This window comes from Mustela putorius, unplaced genomic scaffold (assembly GCF_011764305.1).
Source record: "Mustela putorius furo isolate JIRA1106 unplaced genomic scaffold, ASM1176430v1.1 tig00001012_pilon_pilon_pilon, whole genome shotgun sequence".
Taxonomy (NCBI): Eukaryota; Metazoa; Chordata; class Mammalia; order Carnivora; family Mustelidae; genus Mustela; species Mustela putorius.
Window position 1 is genome coordinate 5002928 of NW_025421531.1, and position 22281 is coordinate 5025208.

General features: G+C 36.2%; 1 protein-coding gene across 3 annotated transcripts in view; it reads left to right on the plus strand.

The window, feature by feature from the left end:
* The window catches only part of SYT14 (synaptotagmin 14), a 195673-nt gene that overhangs the window by 8811 nt on the left and 164581 nt on the right, over window positions 1-22281 (plus strand). For 2 of the 3 annotated variants that reach the window (XM_004775309.2, XM_004775310.2), the window contains exon 2: window positions 5129-5176. In XM_004775309.2, coding sequence (XP_004775366.1) covers window positions 5129-5176 — 48 coding nt within the window. Of the gene's footprint in view, window positions 1-5128; window positions 5177-5546; window positions 5672-22281 lie in introns of those variants that run through there. The other variant, XM_045087062.1, reaches the window with a different exon arrangement.

The following is a 22281-nucleotide window of genomic DNA, read 5'->3' on the forward strand; positions in this document are numbered from 1 at the left end:
AAATAAATAAAAATCTTTTTAAAAAATTGAGATTATTCCTTGAATGACTTAATTAGGATCAAAACTGAAAGGTATCTAGAGATTAGTGACTTTGGTCTAACTGGGTTAAATTGATTGTGGGAGGAGAGTTGGCAACATTAATAGGAAACATTTACTATTTCATGCCTATTATAGCATAGATGTCTGCTTAAGAATTAACTATAACAGAGTTATAAGTGACACAATTTATTTTTTGAACCACTTTAATGCATATGTTTCAGTGACATCTTTAGATAAGGTAGAATTTAAGGTTTTTTTAAAAAAAAGATTTATTTATTTTTTTAGAGAGATGGAGTATGAGTTGGGGGGGGAGGGGAAGAGAGAGAGACAGACAGACAAGACTGAGGGAAACAGACTCTCCACTGAGCTAGGAGCCTGAAGCAGAGCTTGATCCCACAGCCCTGAGATTATGACCTGAGCCGAAATCATGTGTTGGGCGCTTAACCTACTGAGCCACCCATGTGCCCCAAATTTAAGGTATTTCTAAAGTAGCCTTGTGGTGTTTGAGAAGAAATTAATAGAGCCTGTAAATTGTAGTGACTTCATTTATTGGTCAAAATTTACATGGTAGAAAAAATAAAGTCAATTTTAAAAAGGACTCCTAGTTCCATTTTAAATAAACTGTAAGTCTTTAGGTTTAATTCCATTTTTGTATAACTGGGCATATTTTGATGGGACTGTAACATCACTGCCCATGGCATATGGAAAAGTACATACATTATAAATCCCTATGGCCACCCCCCCTCAATCCCTGCTTAAAAAGAAAGTCCTGTTTCCCAGGTACACTCCTGGTCATGTGCATCTGTACACACTCGTAGCATGTCTGCGTGTGCCCACACACATTTATTTCCTCTTAAACTGTGTACTTAACGCCAATTGTAGAGGATTCTGCTGGTTTACATTATGCTCCTACATGGGTTTGCCTGAGGGAAAAGATGGTAACTGTGACTAAGCTTGTCATTTTCTATTTCTCATTTCCATGTTACTGAGATGATTATTTCAAGAGCAAGGCTGGTATTATCTCTAAGAATAGTTTTGAGAAACTTACTTTTATTTAAATTACCTTAAAGGATTAGAAAACTATTTCATAATTTTTATTTTTTTTCATAAAATGAAGAAAAGTCTATTTTTAAATTCCTTACTATAACAGCCCTAGGGTCCTAATTATTTTTTCTGACAATAAACTAGTGATCCTGAGCAACTTAATGTTTAGTGCCTCAGTTTGTTTATTCTAATGAGCTAGACAACTTTATTTCCAACTTCTGATCGCTTTTTATATTCTGTCGTTCTCTTAAGGTCTCCCGTGTTTTCATTAGTGTTAATATGTTTGCAGTAAATTTGATGTGTGAAAAATTGTATTTATATAAGTGTTCATTTGAGGATGATTATTCATTTTAGTAGAAGACTTCGCTCTTTCTAAAAAGACTGACTAATTTATTACTTTAAATAATCATTCCCCCAAATTGGTTCAGCTACTGTGGAAACCAGTATGGTGGTTTCTTAAAAAAATTAAAAATAGAACACCGTAAGATGCAGCAATCCCCCAGCTGGGCACATAGCTAAAAGACATGAAAAAAATATATTGAAGAGATATCTGTGCTTCCATGTTGATTGCAGTGTTATTCACAACAGTCAAGACACAGCCCAATTGTCCGTCAGTGGAGGAATGGGTAGAAAGGTGGTATATGTATATACAACGGAATATTATTCAGCCCTAAAAAGATGGAAGTCCTGCCATTTGTGACAACATGGATGCTAAGTGAAATAAGTCAGACACGAGTGACAGTATATGGTATCTCTTAAATGTGGAATCTAAAAAAGCTGAACTTGTAAAAACAGAGAGTGGAATGGTGATTACCAGGGTCTGGGGGAGCTGGGGGAATTGGGAAAATGTGAAGGGTGAAAACTTGCAACCCGTAGATAATTAAGTCCTGGCAAGCTAATGCGCAGTACAGTGGTTCTAGACAACGATACTATATTATAAACTTAGAAGTTGCTAAGAGACTGGATCTTAATTGTGACTACCACACACAAGAAATGATAATTATGTGATGCCATAGAGGTGTTAGCTAAGGCTATGGTGGTAATCGTATCGAGATATATAAATATCAAATCAACATGTATACCTTAAACTTCACAGTGTTCTATGTCAATTCTAACTCAATAAAAATGATCAATAATCATTTTTCTATGCATTTGACTTGCATATTTGTTATATACTTATATCAAACTATCACAATGTGTGCTTTAAATATCTTACAACTTTATATGTTCAGCTATACCTCAATAAAGCTGAAATTTTAAAAAATAATCATTCCCTTGTACATTATACTCTTAAATTCAGTAAGCCATTTTCTGAATTGCCACCATATCTAAGTCAGGATATGCCTACTGTGACTTGCCTTTTGTTTACAAATTTGACTCATTTGGAAACTTTTCAGACTTATTTTTAGAGGTTTTAGAACAAGGCATGAAGTTTGTACAAAGTTCACTGTATCTCTGATTGAAAAATTATTTAAGCCTTTTGACTCCCAAACCTATTCATTAAAACCTATACTTTTAACATATAGAATGCATATTTTTTCCTTAACACTCTTAACTGGTCTCTGAAAGGATTGGGGGGAAAAGAAATATTGATTTCAATGTCCAGTAATAAAGTTTATTTAACTTTCTGTGTTTCTTTTATACTTTTAAAAGGAAGGTTTTTTCCCTAAATTTCATTTTACTGCCTGGCATTTATTTTTTTAAGATTTTATTTATTCATTTATTTGACAGAGAGTGGGCACAAGCAGGCAGAGTGGGAAGCAGAGGGAGAGGGAGAAGCAGGCTCCCCGCTGAGCAGGGAGCCCAATGTGGGACTTGATCTCAGGACCCTGGGATCATGACCTGAGCCAACGGCAGACTTTTAACCAACTGAGCCCCCCAGATGTCACTGCCTGGCATTTATTTATCCTTAATATTCCTTTTCATTTCAGTAATGATAGTGATTATTCTTGATTTCCACATGTACATCATCAGAATCTCACCTGGTTAGAATTTTGGTAACAGATGCTAGGAAGAGTAGAGCTCGATCTCTTTTTTTCTAGTTATGTGATTTTTGTGCATACTTGGACAAATTTGACAATTATAAATTGATTCTATAAATTTAAAAATATAGCAATTCCTTGACTTAGCTTTTTATTTATGAAGTTCTTTCATTTGATATAGATAAATTGAATACTTTTAAAAGTGGGAGTTAGCTTTCATGGTCATTTTGTAGTTTTGAGAAAAATCTTATATAATATTTTTATTGTTACTATTAATACTAAGCCTGCAAAAAACCATACACTTATATTTAAGATTAGTAGTGTATGCCAAGACCTAACCAATTTACATTAAATATAGGGAAAGTCCAGATTTAATTACAGGCTTTAAAAAGTACAGTCTTACTAACATGAATTAAGTACAGGAGGCAAACTGCGTTATACTACAAGTGTTATCTTCTGGAGAATAGGCCTTAATGACCATATAAGAAATATTTTTATGTGGCCTCTGAAAACATCAGTGATGGCATTAGTGTGTGTTATAGTTATGTTATTGTTAATTTTATGATTCTTCCAAATTTCTTGAAAATAGTTTCTTCTGTAATTTGGTAAATTTCCTCTTTCTGGTTTTTTATTAGATTCTTCTCAGTATTAAAGCTATGTGGTGTGTAGTTGTAGCTCATTCTTGCCCTTCAGCAAGTGATCAGTGGTTGCCCATTGGTAATATTCCAGTTAGTAACGTCTCAGTACATTTACACGGAGGTTTGCTGAATGATGGTTGTTTCATAATCATCGTTTTAGGTTAGGTATTTCTTCTTGCTAAGTCTGTCTTCCTGATAACCAGTGATTAGTTTGTTGTGTTGATAATAATAACAAACCTGGCGTTGTTACAACCAAGTTGGAATACAGATCTAACCTACTTTAGCGATAGAAATACTGTTTTGTATTTTTTTAGCTTGCTTCTCAGATGACCTACTTTTTTTAGTGGATATCATGGCTTTTACCTCTCATGTTACTGCTGTAAGCTATTTCTATTTTTTATAAGTGTTATAAGATACACACTTAACTGTTCATAACTGTTCATAATCTTCTGTAATGAGTTAAGATTAAATTATTTAATATTTCTATTATGCAAAGTTTAAACATAATTCACAGTGTAATTATAAGGTCATGCATATATAGAATACAACAGAGTTTCATTTAGTTTGCATTCATATAAAACAGTGGCATTATGTTTCAGAGTGAAGGAAATGCTTATTTGTATAGAGACTATCTTATTTTTATTTACTTTTTTATTACTTTTATGATAGAGTGATTTTAGTCATTGTGGTTAAATTTGTTTTTATCATTCTATTTATAAATTTTTTTTTACAGATTTAGAAGAGTGGATATTCTTTTTTTCTTTTTAAAAGATTTTATAATTTGACAGAGAAAGAGACATTGAGAGAGAGAACACAAGCAGGGGGTGTGGAAGAGGGAGAAGCAGGGTTCCCACTAAACAGAGAGCCCAGTGTGGGGCTCAGTCCCAGGACCCTGGAATCATGACCTGAGCCAAAGGCAGACGCTTAACAACTGAGCCACCCAGGCGCCCCAAGAGTGGGTATTCTTTAGCTACCCAGGGAAAAGATTACATTTCATTTTATACCATATGAGTATATATGTGATAATATATAAATAGGGCCTTTACAGGGTTGACCTTTCCATATTAACTTACCTGTGTATATTAAACCTCAGATACGAAAGTGGCTTTTCTCCTACAGTGGTTCTTTCTAGATGATGTGAAGAGGTCCTTAGGAAATGGTGATATGATATCTGCTCTTGAGAAGATTGCTATTAAAATAACAGGCTTGGCTTGGATGAAGTCTTTATTACAAGACTTTATAAGATCTTAGTTTATGGGTTCAAGGAAATTCTGGACAGCAAGTTATCATATAATTGAATTTAAGGAAGATTAGGAAACTCTTTCTCCCGAGGTCATTGGTAAAAGCTAATTTAAAACAGTTTTTTATAATAGTCAAACTCACATTATTTCCTCTTTTTAACTTCTAACAAATTTTTTTTAACAGGTGGAGAAAGAACCTGTGGAGTACATGAACTTATCTGTATTCGAAAAGGTAAGTCAATGCTCTGCATGGATATTTCGATACAAAACGAATACTTCACAGCATATATTAAGATGGCAGGTAATTTGCACTTAGAATAAAATGTAATAAGTACTAATATTTCTTATTTGTATTATAGACTTAAGTATCCATAAAGTGCGTATTGTTTATTATGTGGTTATTGAGAGTTGTTACTTTATATTTAGTTTTTTTGGGCTGATAAAGCCTGGTTTCTAGCATATTGGTTATTGGACATGGTGAAGAGGCACAGAATAGAGGGTTTGATTTTTGTTCCCTTTCAGAATCTGGAATCTGAGTGCATGCTGATCTCCCATTGACTTCTGTTCTATTACTGTACCCCATCAGAGAGATGTGAGGAGTTGGTTGAAATTCAGATCGGGACCATGTCCAAAGACCACAGCATCCTTTGACACCAACAACTGTCTATGCTTCCTTAGAAGGAGCCACCTGGCAACTGGGTGGTTCAACAAGGTGGCCCCAGGAAAGGTAATTCAGTTATTAGGTGGGAGGCAAGGAATCAGATCTTCTCTAGATTTGCAAGAATCAGGAGATCCTTGGGAGTTCCCACATTCACGAGTAATGAGAAATCCGTTAAATGGTGTGAAGAAAGGAAAAGATGCATCTGGGGAGGTCAGGGGAGGAAATCCTCATAAATTTAGTACTCTTTTCTCTTTTTAAACTTGGGAGACTTTGTTTTTCTTGCATCTCTTTTGAAAACTGACTTGGCCCTCCTGAGTCTGGCCAGCGAGCAGCAATTGTCCCCACTATTTCACCCTAAGGAGGTTTGAGGCGGCATCTGTATTTGTGATACCTGTTCGGTGTGCCAGGGAAATGTCAACATATATTCAGTAAGTCTTCAGCAGGTCTGAAAAGCCTCAGCTGCTTTAGAGTTGAAAAAATTTCTAATCCTTCTAAGGTGAATTTGTGTGACCATTATTAACATGGTCATACTACAGTTTATGTGTCACTACGGGTGACGGCTGTACATTTAAAAACACCCTGCCTCCTTGATTAAAGTGTTGTTTATATACCTTTCCTCTGGCAACATAGAGGAGAAAATTGAGGTCCATTTCCCCAAATCTCAAATTTTTTATTATGATTTTCATGCTATAATCATTGTCAATTGATACTTATCTAATATGGGGGGGGGGACAGATGTATACATTGTTTTTTTCCTTGATGTAAACATTTTTAAAACCTTTATAATATATTAATCTGGAAGTACTAAAAATGTTTTAAATAATTTTACAGTTATTAGCCTTTCCCACCAAAACTTTTTGAAACACAGAATTTATTTGGTGGGATAGAAGACACTGTACAAATCACTTGGAATCAAAAGTTGTGAAAGCTGTGGGTAGGCGAATGAAAAGACCAGAGCAGAGACCGCTAGAATGGAAGACAGTAAATGCGCAGAGGCTCTTTTGTGGCTATGATGGGAACATAAAGCTACAGCAGAGAAAATAGTATACACAGAGATCGGTGATGATCTGAACACACCTTTTTAGTATGGGTTGTCTTCTTGTTCTGTATTGCTGTTTTAATTCCAGTCCAGGTAGTTCACAGACAATGCCTTGCCCAGATTTCTACTAGTCCAGCTTTTTCACTTCTTTCTGCTTTTCTGTAGAATTTTAAATGTGTGATTAAAAGTTTAAAAAATGATCACACTGTAGCCACCTTGTGGAAAATTTCTGAATCTTTGTGTGTGCTGTCGGCACTTAGTTCAGTGTCCTCTTCTAGGGGATTGATGTTCCATAAGTTTTTAAATATTTCAAAATTAATGCTCAGAGCTAAAGCCTTTGCATGCTAAGCTGGACTTCGATAGCCGAGAGCATTGAAGGTTATATGAAGCCAAATAATTGTAATTAGTATCAGGGATTCTGGTAAAATGGCATCTCTGATGACATATCCGGCTTCTTTTTACCTGTTTGGCTGTTCCTTCTCTTTCTCCTTTCCTGGCTTCTCGCTTCTCTCAGAACTCAAATACTGGAATGTATCAGAGTTTGGTGCTAGACTTGCTTCACTTTTCCATCTTTTCCCTCTGTTTGGTTTTATTCAGTTCTCTCTTAAATGCCACACATATTTGTAAATCCAGCTCTGAGCTGTCCTCGAGCTCCCTGTTCTTCTATCCTGTATTTACTTGATCTTTTTATCTGGATGTCTCCCACAAACAACTTGGCATGTCTAAAGAGCAAGTCTTAGTTTTCTCACATGAGCCTGTACCTTCCTCAGTCTTCCCCGTCTCCACTAATAAAAAGCCCAGTCTATCCAGTTGCTCAAGTCGACCTTAAGAATAACTGTTATTTCTCTCCTTCTGTCTTTCCATTTAATATACTAACTGGTTCTGTCACTTCTACCTTCAAAATAGATTTTGAAGGCATCGTCTTTCTTCCATCCTGCTGTTATCCTTGTAGCCTGCGTTCCTGTCTTCTCTTGCCTACACAACTCCACAACTCTAATCATTTTCTAACTAGTTTCCCTACTTCCACAATTCTCTCCTTTAGTATGTACCAGTGAGCCTTTTTTTTTGTTTGTTTTTTTAGATCCAGTGGTCTTTCAAAATATGAATCAGGTTTACATGCATTAAATGTAGATCAGATTTTAAATATAATGTCCACTCCTGTGGATTCCCATTATACCTGGAATAAAATCAAAAAGCCTTACCTGGGGCGCCTGGTTGGCTTAGTGGTTTAAGCCTCTGCCTTCAGCTCAGGTCATGATCTCAGGGTCCTGGGATCGAGCCCCACATCGGGCTCTCTGCTCAGCGGGGAGCCTGCTTCCCCCTCTCTCTCTGCCTGCCTCTCTGCCTACTTTGATCTCTGTCTATCAAGTAAATAAATAAAAATCTTTAAAAAAAAAAAAATCCTTACCCTGGTCTACAAAGCCTTACATTGTAGCATCAACTCCAAGTCCAAAACATCATCTAAATATCATCAACTCCTCATCTAAAATCATTTGTATTAGGTGTGGGTGAAACTCTGGGTATGACCCATCATGGGTCAAAATTCCTTTCCTATCTGTAGACCTGTGAAACTAGAAAACAAATTACCTGCTCTCCACATACAGTGATGGAGGAGGCATGGGATAACAGAGACATTTCCACCCGAAAAGGGAGGAAATGGAAGGAAGAAAGGAGTCACTGGTACTTAGCAATTTTAAAACTTGAAACTGGGGAAAAGCTCTAGGTTTCAAGATCTGGGAATCACATTGTCTAGCTCTTGACCCTGAGGTCTGAAGCTCCAACCCTCTGGGTTTAAGACTCTACCATTGGAGTCCTCTTTCCTTTTTCATGGAAGGTAGTGTGTGTTTGCACCAGTTTTCTGCCTCTAGAATTTTGGTAGTCCCTCAGTCTTCTTGTATTTCGTCTTCTTGACCCTTTCGGTTCCGACTGGAAGGGTTTATATATAATATTCTCCGAAACCCCGTGAGTCTTTTCTGTCTGTCATCGGGATTCATTCTGGTAGACAAGGTGCTTCTCCACAGGTCTTTCCTGGGTTATTCCATCCCTTTTTTTTTTTTTTTTTTTTTTTTTTTTTTTTTTTTTAAAGATTTATTTATTTGACGGAGAGAAATCACAAGTAGACAGAGAGGCAGCCAGAGAGAGAGAGGGAGAGGGAAGCAGGCTCCCTGCTGAGCAGAGAGCCCAATGTGGGACTCGATCCCAGGACCCTGAGATCATGACCCGAGCCGAAGGCAGCGGCTTAATCCACTGAGCCACCCAGGCGCCCCATTCCATCCCTTTCTTTGGCTTTTGCTCAGATGAGGGTAGGAGAGACCCAAGAGTGGTAGGTTTAATCCCTTCAGAGAACTCTGTGTCACTGAGTTGTGTTCAGTTTGAGACACTGACAAAAGGTTGTCTAGCTCTACCCTTGGCTCCAGAGCCTGCTTTCTTGACGTTGAATCCCTAATTTTAGTGTAATTCACAATCTGGATATGCTGAGGATTTTCCAAATCATGAAGTCCTGCTGCGTTTTTACTTAAAAGTTTTTCCCTTGATTTATCTGTTTCCTCCCAAGGTTTGCTAAAAACAGCATGAATAAACCCAGCCACCCTTTCAGCAGATTGCTTGGAAATCTCCTTAGCTAAATATCCAAGTTCATGGTAATTTCCATATAACTGTAAGACATGGTTTAGCCAGGCCCCCTGCCACTGGGTCACAAGGATCTCCTTTCTCCAGTTTCCAGTTTCCTGCTCTTCCTTTCTTTCTGACTTCTCACCAGCAGCACTTTTAAGTTTATGTTTCCACAGTGATCCCTTTGCCTGTTTAGGTCTTCTAGATCTAAGACCTGTATAAGGTTTTTTTCCTACCACGTGCCTCATTTTTTTCCCTCAGTCCTGACTAGCAGAATCATTAAGACCTATGTGTCTCCTAAAAGGCAATAAATATTTCTCAAGGCACTTTAGGCTTCTTCTGTCATGCTCCCCAGAATTCTTCAGATTTCTCCCCAGTACCTAATTGCAAAGCCACTTCCCTATGTTAGGTATGTGTTACAGCAGCTCCCCACTTTCAGTTACTAAACTCTGTATTCGTTTACTACGGCTGTGGTAACAAATGACCACAGCTTTGCTGGTTTAAAACAACACAAGCTTATTCTCTTCTAGTTCTGGAGACCAAAAGTCCAAAGTCAGTTTCACTGGGCTTAAGGTCAAGCTCTTCTTCACGACATTGGAGGGGAGGCTCTGCTTCCTTATCTTTTCCATCTAGAGACCAACTGTGTTCTGTGGCTTGTGGTCCTTCAAAGCCTGTCACTCCACAAACTCTGCTTCTGATGTTCTGTTTTTTCTCCTACTCATTCTGACTGCCTCCCTCCCTCTTCTAAGAACTCTGGGGATTACATCAGGCCTACTAGTAGGATAATCTGCTGTAATCTTGCCATCTCAAGATTCTTAACACAACAAAATATGCAAAATCCTTTTTGCCATTTCGGGTGATACATACTGGCTCTGGGGATTGGGACATTGACGTCTTTGAGAGGCCATTACTGAGCCTGACACACTGTTTGAGCCCTGCCCACTTCATGCTTTTTGTTTTATGCTTACTATCTTTTACTCACTATGCCTCAGCCACATTAGTTTTATTTTTCTTCATTAAATGTCCAGGCTTGTTTCTGGCCTAAGATTTTATTACAGGCTATTTTCTCTGCCTGTAATACTCTCCCCTAGCAGCTCTTGGAATGACTGACTCCTCTAATCCTTTAGGACTCATTCCAAGTGTTACTTTCTCAATCACACATTTCCTACTGACCATAGATAAAGTAGCTCCTTCTATTCTTTAATCTTAATGCTATCATCCTATCCGTTTAGTAACATCTATCTTAATTGGCATTTATCACTTATATTGTTAATTATGTTTTGCAGAAGAACTCTATGCCCCTCCATCATATAAGCTCTAATTGGGTCAGAGCTTTGATGGACTTGTTTACTGCAGTATTGCCAGTGCTGAGAATTACATAGGACATATGGTAGATATTTAATAAATGTTTGAATTAATGAATGAATGATTGAATTGGATTTAGCTGAGTTGATCTTGAATAATTGTATTCACTGTTTACCACATAGGAGGCATTTATAATACTTTCTCTATGCAAATACAATTCTAAATGTAATGATGGTGAAGATTTCTTTTTTCAGTAATGATTTAAACTAGATAATATAAAATTTTCTGCACTAAAACACCTAACAACACTGGAGAAAATATTAGCACATATACCTTTCAATGTATTTTTAAGCCCAGAGAAAAGTTAGGGAATCTCCAGAGTTAAAAATATGGAGGCTCATCAGGGAAGGACAAATCTAAACCATGTTGAGATACCATCCCACTCCCACTGGGATGGCTAAAATAAAAGGGACAATAACCAGTGTTGATGACAATGTGGAGAAACTGGAACCTTACACACTACTGGTGGGGTCATAAAGTGCTGCAGCCACTTTGCAAAACAGCTTGCCATTTCCTCAGCAAGTGAAACATAGCGTTACCGTATGACCCAGAAGTTTTATTCCTAGGTATATAACCAAGAAAATTGAAAACTTATGTTCACACAAAAGCCTGTAATGTAATAGTCATAGAATTATTATTTATAATATCCAAAGTAGAGAAAACCTAAATGCCCATGAAGTGATAGCTGAATAAACAAAATGTGGTCTATCCACACAATGGAGTATTAGTCAACAATAAAAAGGAATGAGGTATTGATACGAGATAAAATTATGGAGAAACTGTGAAAATGTTGCCCTTAGTGAAAGAAGGAAGACCTAAAAGGCCACGTAGTCTATGGTTCTATTTATATGAAATGTCCAGAACCAGCAAATCTGTAGATTAGTGGTTTTCAGGAGCTGGGGGATAGAGGGAACGGAGAGTGACTGCTATGGTACAGAGTTTCTTTTTGGGATGATGAAAATGCTTTGAAATGAGACAGTGGTAATGGTCACACATCTCTGTGAATATACTAAAAACCACTGAATTATACTTTAAAGGATGGAATTTTTGGTGAATGGTATGTCAATAAAACTGTTTTTTTTTTTTTAAACCCGGAAGTGAAAACTTGAGCTGTAGATTCATAGCCGTAGACTTCTCATATGGTGGCCAATGTTCTAACATAAGGTAGATACTGTGTGACTTATTAATCCACCCTTAGAAGGAGGCACATGGTATCACTTCTGCTCTGCTGTATTGGCACAAGCACTGGCAAGCCTGCTTAGGTTCAAAAGGAGGAGGTTCTTAATGGGAGTGGTACAAAGAATTTGTAACCATTAAAAAAAAAGTCAGTGTCCTATATGCTTATGTTAGAAGAGAATGAAATTTATGACACAGGCATTCAGAGTAAGAAGTTAGAACTATCTTCTCATAAGCTCAGAGTAAGTAGAAAGAAGGAGAGACTAAAGATAACAAAAAATTAATCAAATAGAAGCAAAGATACAATAAAGATAAACAATCAAAATGCCACTGCTTTGCAAAGTCTTATGAAATAGTTAGATCTCTAGTGTCACTAATTAAAGACATAATATAGAAGCCACAAGTAAATAATGTTAGCCTTGTAAAAGGGGTATAATTGCACTTGTAAGTGAGCTTTCAAAAAACCTAAAAGCTTTAATAACTTCTTATTTATTTATTTATTTTTGCTTTAATGACTTCTTGATAGTAAATTTGAAGTTGTAGATGAAATGGACAATTTCAGAGAAAAATAGAATTTAAACTGATAGTAAATTTTAATTAATTAATTAATTGCAAGTGGGTTTTTTTTTTTTTTTTAGGCAACTTGTCATTCAGTCTTCAAAGAAAAAAATGACCCAACCTTATGAAAACTGTCCCAGAGACTAAAAGAAATGGAACATTATCCCAAATTACTTCATAAGACTGGAATATAACCTTGATAGTAATCCAGAGTAATACAGTCTGAGAGAGGGAAATATATGCTGGTCTAACTTAGGAACATGGATATAAGAATTAGCAAAACAAATCCTTCAATGGTTTGAGGAAAACATACAAATGTATGACAAACTGAATAATTACAAGAATGTTGCATTGGAGTCTATTCAAAAGGTGTACTATGTTGATCATGTAAGCATCTCAACAGAAGCATTTGATAAAATTTATCATTCATTTATAATAATAATGGCTCTTTTTAAAAAAATGTTTTATTTATTTTTTTAAAGATTTTATGTATTTACTTATTTGAGAGAGAGAGAGAGAGTTAGAGAGAGCATGAAGAGGGGAGAAGGTCAGAGGGAGAAGCAGACTCCCTGCAGAGCTAGGAGCCTGATGCAAGACTCGATCCCAGGACTCTGGGATCATGACCTGAGCTGAAGGCAGTCGCTTAACCAACTGAGCCACCCAGGCGCCCTATAATAACAGCTCTTACACTAAGAATACAAAGAAACTTCTTGAACCTAAAAAGGGTATCTGTCAAAAGTAAGTTAGAAACTATTAAATGGTGAAATATTAGAAGCATGAATGTTGCTATTCAGCATCATATTGGACAGTTTAGCCAGTAGTAAGCCATGGCAGAGAAATAGAAAGTTATCAGTTCAAAAATAAATGGATAATGCTAATATTATTTATAGGTGATGTTGATTATCTACATAGAAAATCCAAGAGACTTTATAAACAATAGAACAAGAGAGTTCATTAAATTTGACTAATGCAAGATCACTATATAAAAATAAGGTACATTTTTTTTTTTGCTATAAAAAATTCCCAAAAAATAAGGTACATTTTTATATGTAATAGGCAACAAACAATTAGAAAATGCAATAAAAATCTCTTTTAGAGTATTGTGATATCCATAATATACCCAGGAACAAATTGAACAAAAGATGTGTATGACTTTTATGGAGAAAATGAAAAATCTTTATATACAGACATAAAAGAAAACATGTAAATGAAGAGATAAATAATTTTTATGAGTAGAGATATGCAGTATGTTTAAATTGGCAGTACTCCCCTAAATTAATCTATAAATTTAATAGAATTCTAATCTAAATACCAGCAAGAATTTTCAGGGAATGTGCAAGTTATTTCTTAAATGTATATGGCAGAGCAAACAGCAAAAAATAAGATAGCTTTTGGGGCACCTGGGTGGCTCAGTGGGTTAGAGCCTCTGCCTTCCGCTCAGGTCATGATCCCAGAGTCCTGGGATCGGGCCTCGCATCGGGCTCTCCCCTCTGCAGGGAGCCTGCTTCCTCCTCTCTCTCTGCCTGCCTCTCTGCCTTCTTGTGATCTCTGTCTGTCAAATACATAAATAAAATCTTAAAAAAAAAAAAAAAAGAATAAGATAGCTTTTAAGTAAAGGAATGTAGTAGGGGGGTGGGTATGTATTAATTAAAATATTCATTTAGTTGCTTTATCAGAGATTCAGTGACTGAACAAGAAAGGTTTATTTCTCTCTTAAGGTAGAAGTCTAAGCTGATAGGCAGGATGGAGTTTGCTGATTCCACTTAATGAGTTTCTTCTGTCTTGCTCTGATACGCCTAGGATGTTGTCTTCCTTGGCAACCACGTCCACATTCCAGCTGCCAGAAAGGGAAAGGGAGAAAGCAGCTCTTTTTAAGGCTGTGATCCAGAATTGCAAGCATGTGACTTCTACTTGCATGTCATTGGCCAGAATTTAGTTACATGGTCATATATGGCCAAGGGAAGCAGAGACCAGTTCTGCCAGGTGGCCATTCATGCTGAATCCGGGACGTTGAGTCCGTAACTAAACAACAGAAAGAATTGACATTGGGCAGCAGTCATCTCTGCTTCAGGGATTTGCCCTGTTGATATCCAGAGCCTCTTGTAAAGTTACAGTAATTAAAATAGAATGGAATTGGGCCAGATACAGGGAAATAGTCTAATGAGACACGTTAAAGAGAAGAGAAGCAGTCTCTTACACAGGGAAGCTTAGTTTACATCAAAGGCGGCACCACAATTCAGTGGAATAAAGATGGACTACTTAGTAAATGATGCTGAGAAAATTGGTTATCCATGTGAAAAAAAGTAAAAGTAGGTCTGTGTTTCATGCTGTGAACTGAAATATTGTTTGGATTAACTTTAAAACTTTTAAGAGAATATTTAAAATCACTCTGATGTCAGTGTGGGAAATAAGTTTTCGAGTCACAGAAAGCACAGCCTCTGAAGGAAAAGATTGATAAATTTCAGCATTTTTGAATTTAAAACTTTTGTACAAGAAAAGCTACTAGAAGCAGGGTACACAGGACAAGTCACAAAATGGCAAGTGCTGTTTGCGTTGTGTACAGTCAGTGAAAGTTAGGGTCACAGTACATAATGACCCCTGTTATATTCTTTTTTTTTTTTTAATATTTTATTTATTTGACAGAGAGAGAGAGATCACAAGCAGGCAGAGAAGTAGGGGGGGGGGGGGGGGGGGGGAAGCAGCTCCCTGTTGAGCAGAGAGCCCGATGGGGGGCTGGATCCCAGGACCCTGAGATCTTGACCTGAGCCGAAGGCAGAGGCTTTAACTCACTGAGCCACCCAGGCCCGCTCCCCGCCCCCCACCCCCGTGTATTCTTAAAGTCTCCTGACGTGTATGTGCACAGCCCCGTTCAAGGTGCTGGGAGTAGAATAGGCAGAAATGGCCTCCTGCATGGAGCTTACCTTCTGGAGGAGGGAGACTGATGATAAATAAGGAGAGTGTTTGTGAGTAAAACATATACTGTACTAGAAGGTGATAAGTGATATGGAGAAAGATGAATCATGGAAAAGGAAATAGGACTTGCAGCTTACCTCTTCAGCAGTTTAGGGTGGCGAGGGAAGACGTGTTTGAGAAAATGAAAATGAATAGTGATTGGCGTGAAGGGAGTAAGCCAGGCCAATCTACGAGGGAAGAACATTCCAGGCAGAAGGAAGAGGGAGTATGAAGACCCTGAGGAGGGAATGATCTTGGCTGGCCTGAAGAACAGAAAGAAGGTCAGTGGGTGGCTGGAGCAGAGTGACTAAGAAAGGAATAAAGGCAGACAAGTAATAGAGGACTAGATTGTAGAGGGTCTTGCGAGGCCTGAAAGTGTTTTGACACTTTGTAAGTGAAATGGAAGCCATTGAAGGGTATTAATATGTCTTGAATTATATTTCTCTTTCATTAAGTATGACAAATATCCAATATATAGAAAAGAGGTTACAGTAGTTAACCCACATGGACTCCCCACCTAAATTCAAAAATTACATTCATTTTCTGTGTTTGCTTCAGTTATGTATACTTTTTGTCTTAACCTAGATTCTAGAATGTTTCAGTTAGTATTTGTTTATGTATAATATAGAAAGATATATAACATATATATTAAAAGGTATATGTAAACATATATAAAAAGTATATATAAGAAATATATGGTGTATAAATAAGAATTATGCATATTTCTCCTTTCTACAAAAGGTTCAGTACTATATATGTTTTGTGTTTGCCTTTTTTTTTCTTTAAACTAATTATGTGCGTCAGAGTGAAATTCAAATTAGAATGTGGGGATCTCTCGGTCTTTTTTTTCTAGCTGCATTGTACTTCATTATGTGACCATACCATAATTCATTCAACTGATTGCTTGAAAATGGAAATAGCTTGTTTAAAATTTTTTGCTATTAAAATAGTGTTATGTGAATAACTTGGTGCATGTGTTACTGCTTATTAGTGGTCTGTTTTTAGGTTTAGATGTAGATTTTAGATTTAGATTCTAAAAAGTGGGATTTCTGAGTCAAAGAATAATTCTTACTTAATTGTACTACAAATTGCAGAAATCCTATCCTTATGCATTGTATTTGTTGACTTTGAGATACCTGTTTATTACAGATATCAGGAAGGCAGTTTGTTGGTTACCTAAATTTGGAATTCAGAGGCAAGGTCAGGTTAGGAGACATAAATCTAGTGGTATGTAGTATTTACAGCCATGAGATTATTTGAGATTACCCATGATGTGAGCTTAGGTAGAAAACAGAAGATGACTGACCAAGTATAACATTAATAGGAATATAGACTTACATGTAAAAATTAAAGGATATTTATGTTGTACTTGTTGAACATGATTAGTAATTTATCTTAATGTATTATCTTTGGAATTAATTTAAAAAGATAATAGTTTTCTTGCATTCTAGTAGGGATAATTGTTTGATTTTTGGATAATTGTTTGACTTTCTCACTTTCTCACTTAAAAGCATCTTGCAGGAATAAATGAATGTTCTCAGTTAATCTTAACATAGTGGTTCTTTTAGAGATTTTGACATCTGAGTAGGCAAAGTAAGAAGCTATATTCTATATAGGAAGAGAATAGAAGAACAGTATAGTTGAATGCACCTTAAAGTATTCTATTACACAAGGAACTTGTGTTAGTTTGCATTTGATCCACTTTTAAAATCTGGATTCATGCAAAATTATGATGTATGTAATATGTGTCTTAATTATTTATTTTCTTTAAAAGTGAAAGCCCTGATTTTTAAATCAAAGTAATACTTTTCACACAGTTACTAAGCTTTCTCCTAGCCCTTCTGTCCTTCATACTAGTCCCACTCCACAGAGGCAAAAGACTTTCAACCCTTTAGCTGTCTTTTTTTCCTGCTTACCTTGATATTCTAAATAACATTTCTCTATTGTTTCTTGATTTTGAAAATATTTGGACATCTGTTGTTTTTCTGCTATGGTAGGTAAAGAGTTAGTTTTAGTAGATCAGTGTAATGGTTAGGTATGTGGTTCTTGACTCAAGACTCCTGGGTCCTATTACTATCTTTCTACCACTGATTAACTTTGTGACCTTGGACCAGTTACTGAACCCTTGTGTATGTCCCTGTTCTCATCTATAAAACAGGATAATGGTGTTTTTTTTTTATTTAACATATAATGTATTATTTGCCCCAGGGGTATAGGTCTGTGAATCATCGAGCTTACACATTTCACAGCACTCACCAAAGCACATACCCTCCCCCGAGGTCCATCACCCAGCCACCTTATCTCCCCTCCCACCACCCCCCAGCAACCCTCAGTTTGTTTCCTGAGATTAAGAGTCTCTTATGGTTTGTCTCCCTCCCCTGTCCCACCTTGTTTCATTTTTCCCTCCCCTCCCCCGCCTCTCACATTCCTCATACAGGATAACAATATTGACTTGGTCAGAGAGAATGTGTACATTTGTTGACTAAAACTAAATTATAATAAAATTTAATCGTTGTAATCATAACAAAAGTAATACAATATTACTTCATCTTCCTCATTTGTCTACATCGCCCACATCCCTTTTCTCTAGTATAATTGTATTTCAGTTTTAAATCAGTTTTCAGAATTTACATTTTTATGATCAGTGTTGTTTGCAGTAAAGCCTTGTTATATACCAATTATATTTTCTTCTTTGTACAATTTTCACCTTTCTTCTTAAAATACCCTCTCTCTTGTCCACTTTCAGGCACCCACTTCATTAACCCATTTCTCATTAACCAATTTCAAATCCATAGGGATTTCTCTGTCATTCAGATTTGATTTCTGTTATCACCCTTCCTTCCATGTTGACCTATACCTCTTCTCTGTCATTGGTCATTGAAGTTTTTCTGCTACCCTAGGAGCTAATTAGCCAGTGTATTACTTCGACTGCTCTTAGCTGCTATACCAAGCAAACTCCAAACAAATAATGACTTGAACAGGATAAAGGTTCATTTTTTCACTTGTGTGAAGTCTAAATCAGGTATATCAAATGGCCACTCGGCACTCCTTTGAACTTCTTTGAACCAGGGATCCAGGTTCCTTCTCTCTTGGGGCTGTGGCACCTTCATAGTGTGGTTTCAGAGGTTGCTGGATTCATCTGTGTCGGCGGAGGGTGGAGGAGAGGGACTGGGAAATGAGAATTGTGCCGCAGAGGTTGTTATGGGCTAAGCCTGGAAGCAGTGCACATTCCCTAGGACTCATATCCCATGTCAGTAATTCAGTCATGGGGCTGCATCTGACCTCAGAACAGCCTGGGAGGTAGTAATGAGCCAGCGAAACTGAGAAGTACAGAAAGTACATGCTCTCATTTATCACTTAATCTACCTTAATGTATATTATATGTTCTAGGCTTACATGTTCTGTTCATGTTAATGATAACCATCTGGAAAAATTCCCTGTAGATGTAGTTGTATAACTGCAAGATGTGACTTCAGTGGAAGAATTTCAGGCTAGGTAAAAGAGGCTGATGTGGAAAGATAAGAGTAAAGCTTTTGCTGTATTTTGTTTTGGCCTGGAGGGATTGCGTATCCTCTGATTTTGTGATTCTCTGTTTTCTTTTCCCCTTCGCTACCCAGTTGCCTGAAAGCCTTCTCTCTCTGCATTTTTTTCTCCTCCAGGAAGTATAAGATACAAAGACTGTCCCTTTAAATCATGCTTGCCCCTTTAACTCACATGCACTTCGAAGTTCTTTCCCTGTGCTATAATCTACTCAATTACTTATTTTTTAATGTTTTCAGATTTAGGATGAACTTATCTTTCTGTCAGTAGTTCTAGATCAAGCTTTGTTCTCCTTGCTGTCTTCTGTTTTCTGTCTTCTCAGCAGTTTTTCTGTCTTCCTTGTGCTCACAACAAGACCTTTCAGTGGGGTTGGAGTGGGTGGGAGCACGAGAGATTATGCACTACAGTTTGGTTAAGTTTTGTATTTTTGCTATCAGTTATTTTGAAGTTTCAGTGTTCTTTGTTTTCAGGTTATTCTGAGGACATAGGGGTTTTTTTGTCTTTGTTTTTTTAAATTCTGTTACATTAGTCACCATACAGTACATCATTAGTTTTTGATGTAGTGTTCCATGATTCATTGTTTGCATATAACACCAGTGCTCCATGTGATCTGTGCCCTCCCTAATACCCATCACCAGGCTCACCCATACCTTCACCCCCTTCCCTTCTAAAACTCTCCATTTGTTTCCCCAGAAACAAATGTCTCTCATGGCTCCAAAATAGGTTATTACGTAGATTACTTTTCCCTTCTTTTGCATAGTTTAGGGAGGAGAAATTAGGAGATTTGGAGCCAGGTGGCTTCCATTTTCTTTGGATACTCAGAAGTATCTATGGTGTTTTGATGAATAAAAGTGTAAATTTAGTCTGACTTCTAAATACATTCTTTGGTTTCTTTTCATTATTTTCTTCCTCTCTTTTCTTTTCTCCTGTCTCTTTCTCTCTAACACTTTTTGAGACTTTTTGAAGGAAATTCTATATTATTTTTAAAAGTTTAAAATCTTGCCTTAAGGCTTAAAGTTCTTATTTAAATTATTGATCTATCTGGGATTAATTTTTTATGTGGTTGAAATAAGAACCCAGTTTCACTTTTTCTTTATGGATAACCAGTAGTTCCAATACAATTTACTAAATATTCCAAATATTTCTCACTGATTGGCAGTGCTACCTTTGTTATGTGTCAGGTTTCTATTTATGTATGGGTTTATTTCTCTGCTCCTTCTTTTTGTTCCATTAATCAACACTTACCTATTCATTAACTGTACCTCCCTATTCTAATTAATGGAGCTTGTTTGATTCTGACTGTCTATTAGGGCAGATTCTCCTTCTTTTTCTTCTTCAGAGGTGTCATGATTTTTTCTGGGCCTTTGTTTTTCTGTATAAATTTTAGAATTAGTTTGGTTTCTTAAAAAGATCTTTTGAAATTTTAATGGGATTTACGTTGAGTCTTTACATTAGTGTAGAGTTAATATTGCTATAGTACCAAAACTTCTTGTTCTTGAACATGGTGTATCTTTGTACTTGTTTAATGCTTTTCAATAGAATTTAACGATTTTTCTCTATAAAGATATTGCATGTCTTTTATTAGATTTCTATATAAGATATCTTATATATTTTTTGCTATTGTAAATGAAATTCTATAGAGATCCAATTAATTTTTGTATATTGATTTATATCTAGCCATATTTCTGAATTATTTAAATATTTCTATAGATATGCTGGGTTTTCTTTGTAGACAGTCATGTCATCTGCAAATAATGATGTATTTACTCCTTTCCAGTTATACTTTTTATTTCTTTGGCAGCTTCTAGGGAAAAACATAATAGAACTCAAAGGATACACTATAGTCCTCTTCCAAATGCTTGATTAAAGATGTTGTAAAAATTGATAAGTGTTGGTGAGGATATAGGAAAATATAAATTCTTATGTATTGTTGATGGAAATGTAGAATGGTGCAGTCCCTTTACAAAACAGTTTGACAGTTCTTAAAAAAGTTAAAAGTATAGTTACCAAATGACCCAGCAATTGTACTCCTAGGCATATGTATATACAAGAGAATTGAAAACTTACGTTCATATAAAACTTTCATATGAATGTCCATAGCATCATTTTTCATAGGAGCTAAAAAGCAGAAACAATGCACATATCAGTCAGCTGATGATTGGATTTAACAAAATGTGGTATATCTATATAATAGAATATTATCCATCCATAAAAAGGATTGAAATATTTATATAGGCTATAACATGGACAGATCTCAAAAACATTATGCCAAGTGAAAGAAGCCAGACACAAAAGGCCATGTATTGTATGACTTGTTCCATATGAAATGTCCAGACTAGACAAATTCATAGAGACAAGGTAGGTTAGTGCTTGCCAGGGCTGGGAGCTGAAAAGAGCAGGGAGGTACTGCTCACAGATTTGGGGTTTTCTTGAGGAATGGTTAAAATGTTCTGTAATTAGGTAGTGGTAATGTTTGCACAATTCTGTTAATATACAAAATCCAATAATTGTGTACTTTAAAATGGTAAGTTTTATGGTATATGTATTTTATCTCAATTTTAAAAATACAGTGTAATTTTAGTCTTGGAAGCTACTCTTCTTATGCAAAAATTTTTATCATCTGAAATTCTGGTTCTTTGATGTGTATTACTTCAGATATTTTATGTCTTTATGAGCCCCTAATTAAAATAATGACATGCCTGTCATAGGTGAATATATATGTTAATATGTGTTAATATGTCCAAGTCCTATTAACCTGGAAGGTGGTGTCTAGTTTTATGATGCAGAACTCTCTGGGTGGTCCCATATGTAGTATTTTCTATATATTGAAGATGTCTTTATGGCATTACTGAATTAAGTGTACAAAATCAACATAATATCCTTGTAAAAATTACAGTCTGTTTGGGAAATTATAGGAAAAAGTTATTGTAGTGGCTAGAGAATAGGAGATCAGTGGTAAACCTTTTTTTCCCTTAACCTTTAAAAATGAAAATGCATTTATTGAGTCCATGGAGAAGATGTGTAGATATGTGAATTTATTACCTGCATATTTTTTTTGACTAGATGAAAATCATTTATTTAAACCAGTAAATTATGAGTACCTGATCATACTTGAAAAATTGTAGCAGAGATAGCTTACTAATCTTTTATCTCGTTTGAACCAGACTGTCTTGAAGCTAAGTGGTCACCTGTCGTTTTTTGTGTCACGCTCATTACTGCTCTAGGTGGCCTTCATGATTTCTTACAAGTACAACCGTAAATAATAATTTAAACTTAATCAATTAGCATCTTAAGGGGAGGAGTCATCACCTATCTTATATGTTCTTTGACAGAAGATTGTGCTTATTAGTGCTAGGTTTACAAATTATGGGCCTGGCTTACAAAGCATCTTGAATCTGTTCAATTCTGATAGTTTCTTATCCTAATACAATCTTAA